This window comes from Lacerta agilis, chromosome 10, assembly GCF_009819535.1.
Source record: "Lacerta agilis isolate rLacAgi1 chromosome 10, rLacAgi1.pri, whole genome shotgun sequence".
Classification (NCBI taxonomy): Eukaryota; Metazoa; Chordata; class Lepidosauria; order Squamata; family Lacertidae; genus Lacerta; species Lacerta agilis.
In genome coordinates this window covers 17151484-17165374 of record NC_046321.1, presented here as the reverse complement: position 1 = coordinate 17165374, position 13891 = coordinate 17151484, and the positions used below count along the sequence as shown (strand labels likewise).

At 44.3% G+C, this 13891-nt stretch overlaps 1 protein-coding gene across 7 annotated transcripts in view; it reads right to left on the bottom strand.

The window, feature by feature from the left end:
• Positions 1-13891, bottom strand: part of KDM5A (lysine demethylase 5A) — a 46266-nt gene that overhangs the window by 5949 nt on the left and 26426 nt on the right. For 3 of the 7 annotated variants that reach the window (XM_033163095.1, XM_033163099.1, XM_033163097.1), the window contains 11 exons: positions 13140-13290; positions 10980-11097; positions 9587-9942; positions 9036-9174; positions 7076-7255; positions 6362-6523; positions 4491-5042; positions 3206-3349; positions 2661-2820; positions 2135-2355; positions 875-1285 (listed from right to left, as the gene is read on the bottom strand). In XM_033163095.1, coding sequence (XP_033018986.1) covers positions 875-1285; positions 2135-2355; positions 2661-2820; positions 3206-3349; positions 4491-5042; positions 6362-6523; positions 7076-7255; positions 9036-9174; positions 9587-9942; positions 10980-11097; positions 13140-13290 — 2594 coding nt within the window. Of the gene's footprint in view, positions 1-319; positions 538-874; positions 1286-2134; positions 2356-2660; positions 2821-3205; positions 3350-4490; positions 5043-6361; positions 6524-7075; positions 7256-9035; positions 9175-9586; positions 9943-10979; positions 11098-13139; positions 13291-13891 lie in introns of all 7 variants that reach the window. The other 4 variants (XR_004427478.1, XR_004427479.1, XM_033163096.1 and 1 more) reach the window with 2 other exon arrangements.

Genomic DNA, 13891 nt, shown 5'->3' with positions numbered 1-13891 from the left:
CTGTTAGTGCATACCCTGTTTTCCCCACCCCTGGATGATTAGGTGCATCACTGCACATAGGCAACAGCTGGTATTGCCAACACATAGGTCAATCCTAGTTATGCATGCGCACACATGCATAGCAGCTTTGTGGAATGTTCTCTGAACAGAAACAGCACAAAACTGTGATGGAGTTTGAGTGTTGCTTCCAGGAGATTGCTCTTGCAGAGCTGAAAGTAGAGTCCAAAGTTGCTGCAAGTGGACCTGAAAAAAGGTCTCCAGGGCGGAAGAGATTTAATTTGCTATAATCCGATCAGTTCTAAAAGCTCTGCAGATTTACCTCCAGCAAGAAAAGTGGGGCAGTGCAGCATGTGGCTTCCCTCAACCTGCAGACTCATGGCTCACAGGCTTTATGCAAGAGCTTTTGGAAGATTAACTTTCCTAGACGAGGACCGCACGGCCAGCTCATAGACTTTCACTTCGATACACACCAAGGCCTGGGAATACAGTTCTCTCTCAAGTCTGGAATTAACTCCTGGGTGTCAGTCAGCAGGTTTTCTAGAGTGCCAGCAGGGAAGGAAAGATGAGGAGATGGGAAAACTTATCAGATGGACGAACTATTTTCAGATTTACCCATTTCTCTACTGCATCTCTTAAACTGCATCTGTCACCAGTCAGAATCCAGTTAGCAAGACTGAATTCTACTTCAGAACAGCCTAAGTCATACATGCACAAATGGTACACACGCATAAAATTCCTTGTTCATTATTATCAAACATGCATTTGTATGGTTTCTACCCTTTTAATAAAAATAAAATGACAGAATGCTATGACAGCCTGAAGTCTGAAGCAGGCTAGTGCTGAGCTCTGAAAAAGTTCAGCCAAGGTGACCCACCTTGTCCTTGCAGGGCCTCTGGCAGTTCTGTGCAGCACACACTGCATTTTCATCATCGGACTCCTCAGCTCCTGACCAGTCATACTTGGAGGGGATATCCAAGATTTTCTTCTCCCTCTTTTTCTCTGTGCACTCTTTCACCAGCTCCACCTTGGCCGCAGCCGCCTTCTCGCGCTTCTTCTTCCGCTCCTCCTCCTTGGCCAGTTTTTTGGCCAGTTTGTTCAGCTCCTTCGTCTTATCCATGGTCAGTTTTAGCTTCTTCTTCTTGGGTTTCTCCAACTTCTTCAGCTCTTTAGACTTCTGCTTCATTTCGCCAAAGAACTGCTCTGCTTTCTCTAGCTTGCGTTTGCGCTTCCGCTCAGAAGAGTCTCTTCCCCGCATTTTTAATGGCTTCTCGTCCATGCTGTCATCCTTAAAGAAAACGTAGTTTGACAATAAAAGAAAGGTTAGGAAGACGGACATATCACAAAGCAAAGTCAAGGAACTAGGACTGATTAGATCCTGTAGCAATTCCAGAGAGCGCAACACATACTGCTGTGATGCTACCTGGGTGACACTGTTCATTGTTGGAGTGGAGGCAAAGTGACAATCCCTTCATCTGCCCCACAACATTGGCCATTTCAGTCACCACTGGGAGAGCACAAAAGAGTGAATGTAATGCATATCAATAAGCAGAATGTGTACACATATACACAGAGAGAGAGGCTACATGATCCAGAAAGGCAGGTGCTGCAGTTCTAAGTTTTCTCAATCTTATACAGAAAATGAAAAGTTGGTCCATCTAGCTCATACTGTCTACACCAGAGCTCGGAAACCAGCAGCTCATGGTGCCTTTGGATCCAGCCTGCAGCCTGCCTGCCTTCCCTCTACAACAGATAGGCTTAAATAAAAAGCTCTCTCACACACACACACGACTGAGTTTGTTTTCCCCTGAGCCAAACTGCCTAGTAAGGAGGAGATTTTTGATGGGGTAGGGAAAGAGATGAATGCAACCCTCAACATAGAGAAGCTTCCCCACCCCTCCTCTAGCTTCACTGGGCCGGGAAGAGTAGGTAGTTGTTGTTCTAGCCAATTTTGTTTCATCTCCTAGACCCAGAGCCACAGGCACAGTGGATGTGGAGGAAAGAGAGGGGAACCCCACAGCATTAAGCAAGCATGTCTTGAAAAAGGACTTGGGGGAAGGAAAGAGATGGAAACTCTTCCTTTTGAAGGTAAGTTAAGAGAACTAAACGATTCTCAGTATGCAACATCCATCCTCACCTCCATAATATGTAGAAACCTATCCTCTGATGGTGGATGTGTTGCTTGCAAGATCCGCCAGATGTGCTGGGTCTCATCCAGAGAAACCTCTAGGAGATCTCCGATCATCATTAAATCTTCTAGCTGTGATTTGGCTCCAGGAGACAGCTCAAGCACAGGAGGTTCTAAACTGCGAGGTACCAGGGGGCTTTTGCGAGGCTGCTTCCTTGGGGTGTTGGAGCCTTTTAGAGAGAAGCCGAAAATCACACCGGACAAAGTCAAAAGAGAATGGTTTAATTTTTCATTAACATAAAAAGGACTAGAACAGACAAGACTTCAAATAAACATTTCAAATACTGTATTTCTTAGTAGCGAATGGCAATTATTTCCCTTAATTATGGCAGACTGCAAAGTCACTTGAATGATCAAACACAGCAGTGAAAGCTAGAATTATAGTTAATTACTCAAGAGCCACAAGGCACTCAAGAGTTACATGTTACTGTGAGGTCAGACAATCCCTTAGATGCCCCTATATAGGAAATGTTACCTTGAGAGCAGCTTTTGGAAGCTGATGAATATGCATGTTCAGCACAGAAAGAGGGGGCTGTCCACATGTGCGTTACAACTTCTTCAGATTTAATGGGAATTTCTTCATCACAAAACAGGTTGGGCTCCAGACTGCTAGAGGATTTTACACTGGCATTGTCCTACGAGCAGAATGTAAGTGGGCATAAGCATAGGGTTATCTATTTTTGTGCCAACATATGTTAAGCTAGTGTGTTATAGGAACATGGGTTATGGTTTACTTTTTAATCACTGCAGCAGATAGACTAGAGGGCCAATACTTCTCTCCAGATTTATGGGGACGGACAGTGCATTTCTGCTCATTTCCAGTCAGTTAATTCAAATGCAAACTCTGCAGTAAGATTAAAATCCATTATAAGCTTCACGACACATCTTGGATCACCTTGATGTGTCAAGCAACTTTTACAGCTGTGACTGTAAGCTACAGTAAATTGGCTGAAGTTTCATTGAAGAAATAAAACTGACATTAATGACACGGTGCTCAAAGATTTTTACTGCGGTACTGACCTTTATGTCATAGCCAAATGCTTCCCTGATATCTTCATCTGAATCCGTCTCCTCATCATCATAGTCTATAGTCTGTCGCGGAGATGACGACACACTACTCATTGCCCGGTTAAAGCCAGATTGCTGAAAACTAGTCAAGTGACCCTAAGGGGTGAAAAAGTATTAGGAGGTAAAAACTAAGTTAATTTAGAAGAATTCAACAGGAGGTCTCCTTTGCTTTGCTCTATGGATACAATTCAGATCCGGAAGTGTAATCTTCACATCTAAATAAAATACAGTATACTGTATTTTGGCAGAGAAAGCCAAAACAAAAAAGGAGTGAAGCAAACAGGAAGCAGGGTACCAAAATGTGATTAGTAACTCTTCAAAGTAAAGCTATAATCCCATCAGTAAAACAATATGGGAAGTACACCTACATTCACCTGTCCTGATTGTCACATCTGACAATCTCTGGCTTTGCAGCCTATAAACCCCCTGCTGGTCAATGAATATACTTTATGTGCTTAAAGAAAACAGATGTGATTTGGCCACTTACCTACATTTGTAACAAACTTGAGTTTATTAAACTGTGAACCCACTCCTATTCAGACTGAACCTTATCACCTTATTTTGTAAACCAGGGGTAGGCAACCTAAGGCCTCAGGATCATCTAATCCGTGGGTAGGCAACGCCTTCTCAATCCGGCCCGCGGATGGCCCAGGAATCAGCGTGTTTTTACATAAGTAGAATGTGTCCTTTTATTTAAAATGCATCTCTGGGTTATTTGTGGGGCATAGGAATTCATTCATTATTATTTTTTTCCAAAATATAATCCAGCCCACCACATGGTCTGAGGGACGGTGGACTGGCCCACGGCTGAAAAAGGTTGCTGACCCCTGTTGTAAGCCTTGTGACTTTATATTTGTAATGCAAAAGAAAATGTGAGCAACTGGAATTCCAGAGTAACTGGCCATTGTCTGAATGGTGCACTGCATCTATGAAAACTGAATATACATTTTTAAATAAAGTTCTGTGCCTTATTGTTTTTGTGTTATTTTTGTGGAGGTCCTTATTGTGTATATCATTGTAACCTTCGCTTGTAAGCCTTACAAGACACCTACGGTTTTTTGGGGTTTTTTAAATCACCAGAAGCTTTGGGTCGCAGGAGATGGACTGCATTCAGATCAAACTAAGCGACAGTTCTTAATATGCAACAACTTTTCAAGTGTTCCCAGAAATAAGCACTACATACACCAGAGAAACAAACTACATGCTATGTATTGCTTAGGCTTCGCCTCACCCCTACCTGTAGGTCAGGGTTCGCTGCAGCCTTCTGTAGCTCTGCGCTGATTATTTTCTCTGTTTTCTCCCGGGCAGCCTGTTCCACCATACGTTGGCTCAACACAGAGAGCTTGGCCAATGCAGAGGACAGTTCATCTGTAGCCAGAGCTTGCCGCGCTCGGTCCTGCCAGCTCATAGCCCGCTCTGTCAAGCACTGGAGTGCCTCCCCCTCCGGCAGTCTGACCGGCAGCTTTTGCAAGGACACAAGCAGAGATAAGATGGTCTCAAGGCGGGGTCTTCGCGAACGCATGCAGAGTGGGCATAGGAACTTGACTTCTTTGGCAGGCCAGCTGGACCCTTTCTTTTGGGAGCTGGTTTTGGGGAGGGGGACACAGGTGCTGTGAAACCAGTCTTTGCAGAGTTCGCACTGGAGCATGAACCCACTGGCTGTTTTGCGACAGATGCAGAACTTGATCTCCTCAATGCGGTCCACCATCATCATCTTTGCCAGGTTGGCTTCCCTGAGGGCATGCATGGCTTCAATCTCCTTCTGCTCACGGTCCTTGAAGACGGCCACCTATTTGACAGGGAGAAGAACAGATGAAAACCCTTCACTCAGCTCAGCTGCTATACCCCCTTTTCCTTCTTCCTTTAAGTGGGGAGCTGGGGAGGCAAAGAGGCCACAGCACCAAACTATGAATCAGAAGGTCCCTTGCTTGAATTTCACCTCTGCCATGAACTAACTAGCTGGCCTTAAGCAAACTTTTCTCTCCATCTCTGGCAGAGTATTACTGAACTCAACAACTCATGTGAAGCACTATAGAAATATATCATTTTTAAATGTGCAGAAGAACCTTCATCTTAATTTCCACGGAATTTCCTATGAACTTACATTTAGATTAATCAAGTATTCAAAAGCAGTTCACATCCCTCCACGTATTGAGAGTTTACAGCATAATTATATCATTATCTTTACATGCAAGTACAGTGATACCCCGGGTTACACACGCGGTCCGTTCCGGGTTGCAGTACGTAACGTGGGTGTGTGTATCACGAACGCATGGGGGGGGGACAAAAAAACCCAAAAGTGGCACGATTTGAGCGCTTCTGCGCATGCGCGAAGTGCGCAGAACGCTTCTGTGCATCCGGGGGTCGCACGCGCTCTGGAAGCACTTCCGGGTTACGGACGTTCGCAACTCAAATGTCCGCAACATGGGGTGTGCGTAACCCGGGGTAATACTGTACATTTTATCATTCTTCCAAAATGCTTTTCATTTTTAACATAACTTTTAAAATTATGATTGAAAGCTTTCCATCTCAACACTGAAGAGACTTCCACTGAGCAAACAAGAACCATATGCAGCATAGCTATTCTGTTTTAATTTCAAAAAATTACAAACAACTACCTCTTTACCCGGCACCTAAAACTATACAGCAATGAGGCATGTTGCACCCTAGTTGGTAAGGCATTCCATGGGGTGACCAGAGAATGCCCTGGCCCTGGAAGAGCTGGGCCTCAGGTCATGATCACACAGATGAAGATAGGCATTAAAATACCTAGAGTCCCAAGCCATTTAAGGCTCTAAACTTTAGCATCGACACTTTGTCCTGAGCCTGGAAACAAAAGGAGTGATCCAAAATTGGCTAGAATACCTGCCACAGGTAACAACACTCACAAGCATTTATTTACAAGAAGGTAGCCATGTTGGTCTGCCGTAGTCAGAAAAATTTTTAAAAAATTCCTTCCAGTAGCACCTTAGAGACCAACTAAGTTTGTTATTGGTATGAGCTTCCATGTGCATGCACACTTCTTCAGCATTTATTGTTCCATGAAGTTAGTATGTAAAGGCCCCCTATAGAAATCAAACCCAGTGCAGTGCTGTTATAGTTCCTTACCACAGTTGCAGTGTCTCTGGTCTCTTCCAGTCCATCTTCTAGCTCACTCAAGGACTCCAGGTCAAGCTCCTTCTCTTTCTCCTTCTCTATCAGCTCCTTGACTCTTTTTCGCCTGTTCTTACTGCTTCCATAAACACCAATGTCAGTTCGAGGGCTCAGAACCTGCAACCAAAAAGCGGACCAGTTATAAGATCACTCAGACTGAATGCTTCACAGAAACATTTCAGACAAATTTCATTCGAAACCAGATTTAAGTCAGAATTCACCATTGGGACAAATTAAAATGATTCCGGTAAACAGTACTTAATTAGCAAACTGAAACTTTTTGGGGTGGGGGTGGGCAATCAATTTCAGGCAAAGCAGACCCATTTTCCTAAAGAGAACCCCTTAACATGTTACTGAAATTCATGTATTTTCACCTCAGTCATGTGCAGATTTAATGCTTCTCAATCGGTTATGCATTAAGACACTGGGAAGTGTTATGGCTGTACCAGCGCCAAGCATCAGACAGAGATGGTCACTAGTCTAAGGTTACCAGCCGTCCACATTTCCCGGGGACAGTCCCCAGATTTACAAATCAGTCCCCATACAAAATCCATTGAAGTTGAAAAGTGTCCCCAGATTCATTGAAAAAAATCTGGTAATCTTTAACCATTTGAAGGCAATTCTAAGGCCATTGCTACAGGCCCCAATACAGAAATGCCCACAACGTACCTGTAAGAGTGTGTAGCTCGAGTTCTTCTTCAGGAATGTTCTGCCTGTTCGCTCCCTCCAGGCACGGGCTGCTGCTACCTGTGAGTCGACTTGCGGCAATGCCTCAAGGCGGACGGGTATCAGGCGGCCTTTTGCAGACAGATTCTCTAGCTGTTCTAAATATGCATAGTTGCTCCCATTCTAGGGGGTAAAGAATAATTCTCAGCTAAACATTCCCACCACAGTAAACTGAACTTATGCCAACCTATGCAGCCACAGGTGGATTTCAACACTGTTCAATTATATTAGGATAAAATGGATAAGTGCAATAAAATCACATATGAGCATTAACACAGCATAAAACAATAAGAGAATAAAATTACAACAGTAAAATAAAAGCAATTCACACTAACAGCCCTGAGAAAATAAAAGGGTCCATGTCTGCTGCCAAAAATACATTGGACGCTGCCTTTTAGGAGAAATATTTACCCACCTAACCTGGCAATACTGACCAGCATGGCAGTGGTTTCAGAGTCTCTTGTAGTGGTCTGTCCCATTACTTGCCACCTGGTTTTTTTAAATGGAGAGGCCAGGGATTGAACCCGGGAATTTCTCCATCCAACACAGGTGCTGTGTTGCTACACTATGGTAAAGGTAAAGGTAAAGTGACCCCTGACCATTAGGTCCAGTCGCGGACAACTCTGGGGTTGCGGCGCTCATCTCGCTCTATAGGCCGAGGGAGCCAGTGTACAACTTCCAGATCATGTGGCCAGCATGACTAAGCCGCTTCTGGCGAACCAGAGCAGCGCACGGAAACGCCGTTTACCTTCCCACCGAAGCGGTAACTATTTATCTACTTGCACTCTGACGTGCTTTCGAACTGCTAGGTTGGCAGGAGCAGGGACCGAGCAACGGGAGCTCACCCCGTTGTGGGGATTCGAACCACCGACCTTCTGATCAGCAAGCCCTAGGCTCTGTGATTTAACCCACAGCGCCACCCGCGTCCCACTATGGTCCCTACCCATAAAGTAATGAGAAGGCACTAGGCAATCTTCCTTGGGATGAGTGTCCCAAGACTGGGGTGCCAAAATTGAAAAGGCTGTTTCCTGCCAGACCTCAGAGGGCAGAAGCATTTGGAAGAGGGCCTTAGTGTACTGGCAGGTTCATATGGAAGGAAGTGGTCCCAAGCAGCCTATTACTCTACCAGCTCTCACCCATAAAACAGACACATTTAATAATTTCCTACACATTTCATTAGTTTCCATAATTTACTCCAAAAGCAAATTTTATAATTTGTAAGTACATAATTCCAGAACACCTATCTGTATGTAACAAATGACTTCACTCTGCTTGTGAGGAACGAGTGAGCTTGTATGGGTGCATAAATATAAAATTGAAAACTTCTATAAAGGGACCTGTTCAATTTTTGTTCAAGGAAACGCAGCTATAAGGCTAAGTCTGAGATATAAGGGGCAGGGTGGATGATGCCACATATTTATCAGTACAAATACAGCTCATTTAATTGGAGAAGGCTTCAGTATTCAAGTTGCTCCAACTGAGCAGTTTTCACCAGCAGTGACTATCCACGCTTACATTCTGAAGCCAGTTCAGAGAACTAAAAATGCCAGCTTTTATTCACTAAACACAATCACAGCCAGGGAACAGAATCCCTACTATTCTTCGCTTAAAGGAATTTTTACAGTTTTATTCTATTTTTGCTGTGTATTGCTTGCTGCCTTCAGCATCTCTATTGAAATGGAAAGGCAGGACATAAATACGGTAAGTAAATATTAAGAAGACACTGCAACACATTGCCAGGAAGCATCCGGATTAAAAAGCATGGAAATGAATGGGACAATCAATGAATATCAGATTTCAAAATGAAAAAAATGACGCTTTCTTTTCAGGCAAGGAAGCAAATGCCTGTTGGAAAGGATTTAAGGATATAAATGCCAGCTGCACTGCTTGCTGTGAACCATACCTGAATAGCCTCCACTTTGGATGTCCAGTCTCGCGCTCGCTGCAGGGCTTCTCTTAGTGCCAGCACATTGGGCAAGTAAGCAGGGATGTTCTTTGCTTCATTGACAATGCTCTCCAGAGCTGGTATGCTTTGCCGAGGCCTGGGGGTGCAGGGGGGCACAACCTGATTAGCCTATGGTCTTGCTTTCTTATCACATAGTCATTGCCTGAACACCCATTACCCAAAACTAATCCCTTCTCTCATTTTTCAGCGTTATTTATTCCATTTTTAAGGCTGATGATGAAAACTGAGTATCATCAACAGGATTCAAAGTGCAGTTTTAGCGAGACGCTCCCAAACTTATCTCTGACGGACAAATTTAGAATGTGAATGCTTTGGTTTCATTTTTTGGCCACAAGGCAGGCACTGCTCGCTCCATAAACTTATTAAAGGAGTCAGTTCAGGTGTTGGGAGGCCAAGACTCGACTACGAACTCATTGTGGCTTAAATGACACCACAATTCCGAGGTCCTGTAAACAGAAAGCAGAATGACCAAAAGTAATAATACTCGCCTTGCTTGCAGGCAGACTTTAGCTTTCTCTTCCCACCTCTCGGAAACTGTGAGCAGCTCCTGCAATTCAGCCATGGCCTTCTCTACCGCATGGTGTGGGGCCAGCCCCACCCCTGAGTCAATCAGTTTCTTCATCACATCCAAGGTGACTCTCTGAGGATCTGAAAGGGTCACCCGCACCTCATCCAGCCAGCGTGCCTGCTGCAGCTCTTGCTTCAGGCGAGGCAATTCAGGAAGTTCCACATAGAGGCCAGTGCCCATGTCTATAAGCATCTGCAGCTTAGATGAGTCAGGGACCTCATCCATCATGGCCTCTTGAGCACGTTCATGAAACTCTTCAACGTCATCCAGCAGGTTCTAAGGGAGTGACAACAAGCTGCTCATTCACTACAGTGATGGCAGCTGCCAGAGAGGTTGCAGACTGCCTAACTAGGTACTGGTATGTTTGGGATGAGCAGAACCTTCAAAGCTATTGAGGTTCCAAGCAATGCCACCTGGTGTCAGGCAAAATAAAGCTACAATGAACAGTTTATTGCAAGAAATGCTGCCCAGAAGAACTGACAAGGTAGGCTATTCTAAGTGCTTTGACTGGAATGGCAAGCAGTGCTAACACACTTGCTTCTACCTGTTGTGTTCAACCTGAAACCCCTCCCCGCAAAACACTCTTCTTGACTATGACTACTGGAAACAATCAAGTTCAGTCCCATTACTGTCCATGTTTTGCTTTCCTGGGATGCTAAAGTGTCCAGCTCACTGCATTTCCCCCTTTGAACAATTTGCTTCTCAAACCATGAGAAGAGCAAGCACTGCCAGGAAAACAATCTGCCTTTGTGTCACTTTGGCTATATTTAGGGTACACAAAATGCAAATTATTTTTTGTTTAATGTTAGGAAGATTTAAAGATCACAGAACTAAATGGAATAGTGCATTAAACACAGCCCCCAGGTTGCACAATTTTCAAACTTAGATATGTTCATTTATTGATTATCTTGCAGAACTTTCATTTCAAACAGGAAATGGAAGCTCTAAATCAGAGGCAGCTGACTTGCAGATCAAGAGCCTGATCCAGCTCCCTTCCCCCCCAAACCCCACTGATTTTAGTGGCAAGAGGTAAAAAAAAAAAAGTAGAAAGTGCTAAGATTATTACAGTTCAGTGCCTTGATGGCAATCGAAATCACCACCTCATAAGATCAAAAATCTGTTGATAACACCCCCCTACTCCCAGCCACACACAGACACAGCAGAACTGCAAAGATCAGCTGAGGAGCAGGGGCTGCAGGCCTGTGCATGTCTGCATGTGCGGGATGAATACCCTTCAGTCAAAATCAGGTAGCCACCTCCATTCTAAAGAGAACCAAAACTCAATCCAAGTACCCCCTTCTCCAGAAACCCACCTTTACTTGCCGGGCCTGACTGATGACACAGGGAAGGCTAAACAGCTGCTGCACAAAAGCTTTCAGTTCTTCCACAGTCAGCTTGGTCCGTGTCCTTCCACTCTCTGGGGTCAGTCTACTATGGGGAAAGAAAAGAACCTTGCAAATCACATACACAGTTCCTGGAGGGCAACAGAGTTAACAAACGGGCCAAGTTCAAGGTGTCGGTACTAACATGTAAAGCCCTATACCATGGGTAGGCAAACTAAGGTCCAGGGGCCGGATGCGGCCCAATTGCCTTCTAAATCCAGCCCGTGGGCGGTCCGGGAATCAGCATGTTTTTACATGAGTAGAATGTGTCTTTTTATTTAAAATGCATCTCTGGGTTATTTGTGGGGCCTGCCTGGTGTTTTTACATGAATAGAATGTGTGCTTTTATTTAAAATGCATCTCTGGGTTATTTGTGGGGCATAGGAATTCGTTCATTTTTTTCTTCAAAATATAGTCCGGCCCCCCACAAGGTCTGAGGGACAGTGGACCGGCCCCCTGCTGAAAAAGTTTGCTGACAGACCAGGACCAGTTGTTCTCTGGTGAAGTTTCTCCTGCAAATTCCAAACATCTCAGAAGCCCGCTCCACAGTAATTTGGAGCAGGGCTTTTAGTATGACAGCATTCCTGTCAAGATGCAACAGATGTCACTATCTGCACTTTTTGGCAACTTCTTTTGGAAACAGGCTTTCCCAGCTGAATAAATAAGTCATTGCCATGAGCGTCTGTTTTGAATCATTTTAGTTTTGTTTTAAATGTATTGGGTGTTTTTGTGTTTAACAGTTTTTTACTCTTTTATTGCACATTGCCTTGAGACCATTGAGACAAAGGCAAATGTGATTAATAAATTAACAACAACAACACATAGTAAATTTCCTCTGGTTACGTAAACATATCTGTTTCACAAAATAGAGGCTGCAGGGGAGTTTGAGGCCTTACCATCACACACTCTGAAAAATAGAGTTCAGATACAGTATTTACTACGTAATAATTTAAAAGCTGTATAGCCCAATATTTTATCAAAATTAATAGTAGTGTAGATTTTCATGTAAAAATACAGAGTTAAAGCTTGCCAAAATCTCCACCAATTTTCACCTCACAACAAGCATAAATATTTGGGGACAACATTGCTCAATGCTGTCACCATTAACCATCAACCTAACTTTTGAACGTGAAGTAACCAGAACAGGGCCTCCATCAGTGATTTTTATTAACATGCAATGTCAGGGAACCGTCAGTTCCCAGTGGGGTGGTGCAGGGGCTGTGGAAATACAGAGAGCCCCAGCGCCACGGGGACAGCAGCAACACCTCCAGTTGGACGTCCTTTAGCAGGGAGGAGAGACAGGAAGCTAGTCAGATGAGGAGGGGGCTTGAGTATGCTGCAGAGCCCCAACACTCACCTAGCCAGGCTGGCAGAGAGAAAAGCACGACCCTTCCGTCGCCCCAGTTGCATAGAGGGGTGAAACGCAAAGAGGGGAGGAGGAGGTTTGGGGTGCCGAAGTTCTTTTGCTGGGGGCACTCCCGAAAAGTGCCACTTCCAGAATCTGGGAGTGACTGAGCAGGACATGGATTTTGGAGCTCTACACTGTACATACTTGCACTATTAAACCTTGTAAATAGAAGGAACAGAGTCCTGCCTCGTTACTCATGAGAAACCACCACCCGAACCTCACATGCAGGTTCACATGGAGGAGAAAAAGAGTCCTTCAGGATACCCATGTAAATATTAATTAGGTCTTTCTAGTTTCACCCAGAAGCAGCAAAATTCCTTCAACGTGAGCAAAATATGATCAACACCAGTTTGGTCATTTTTGAACACATGATTTCCAATTTAAAATGTTTCACCAGTTCCCTAACTCTCTCGCCATTGCAAAAGTTTTCTACATGCATTCTCTAGGGGGTAGAATCCTTCTGATTTGACTTCTCTAAACACTTTCAAATTTCTCCCCCCTTCACAACCAAACTGTCTGTGGCACATCCCCCCAACCAACCACCAAACTAATATATACTCCATTTGAAAAGTGTCAATTCTGGCAAAGCATGCACAATTTTTTCTGATAGTAGAATAAGTGTTTTTGGGTTGCTGATTTATACAGTTACACCAAAAATCTACCTCCACCCTTCCTGGTCATACCTGTGCTTTTGTTTTTTGCTCAGAAGCAGTTGGGCCACTGAAGCACAAGTCTCCGCCTCTTTCACAGCATCTCTTAGCTTGCGGAAGAGGTCATTCTCTGGGTATTTCCTGTCTTCAGCATCCTCCAACATCACTCTCAGCTCAATCACATCTGCAAGAAATTAGCTAAGAGGCCATTTGCACATATACACAAGCACAGCAAACTACTCCCCACACCCAACCACGAAGTCCCCAGGAGCAGTAGACTGAGCACATTCATGTTATAATATGCATAGCTATCCATTCGTTATGAGCTATTTCCTACATCAAGAAAGTATTTGCTCCTCATTTTATGAGAAGAAATGAGGCAATATTTTAGCCTCATTTCTGCAAAAAAAAAAAAAAAAGGTGTGAAAGGCAGGCTGGCAATCAAATACTTCCCCTAACCAATTAAACTTGACTATCTTGCCATATGCCCACCTAGCAGTTCGAAAGCATGTCAAAGTGCAAGTAGATAAATAGGTACCGCTCCGGCAGGAAGGTAAACGGAGTTTCCGTGCGCTGCTGGCCACATGAACCACAAACTGTACGCCGGCTCCCTCGGCCTGTAACGCAAGATGAGCGCCGCAACCCCAGAGTCGGACACGACTGGACCTAATGGTCAGGGGTCCCTTTACCTTTATCTTGCCATATTGGCACTTTAAACAGAAGAACGTCTCACAAGGATAAGCACACTAGCTTGATATCAGATACCCTGCACACATCGTGTAACA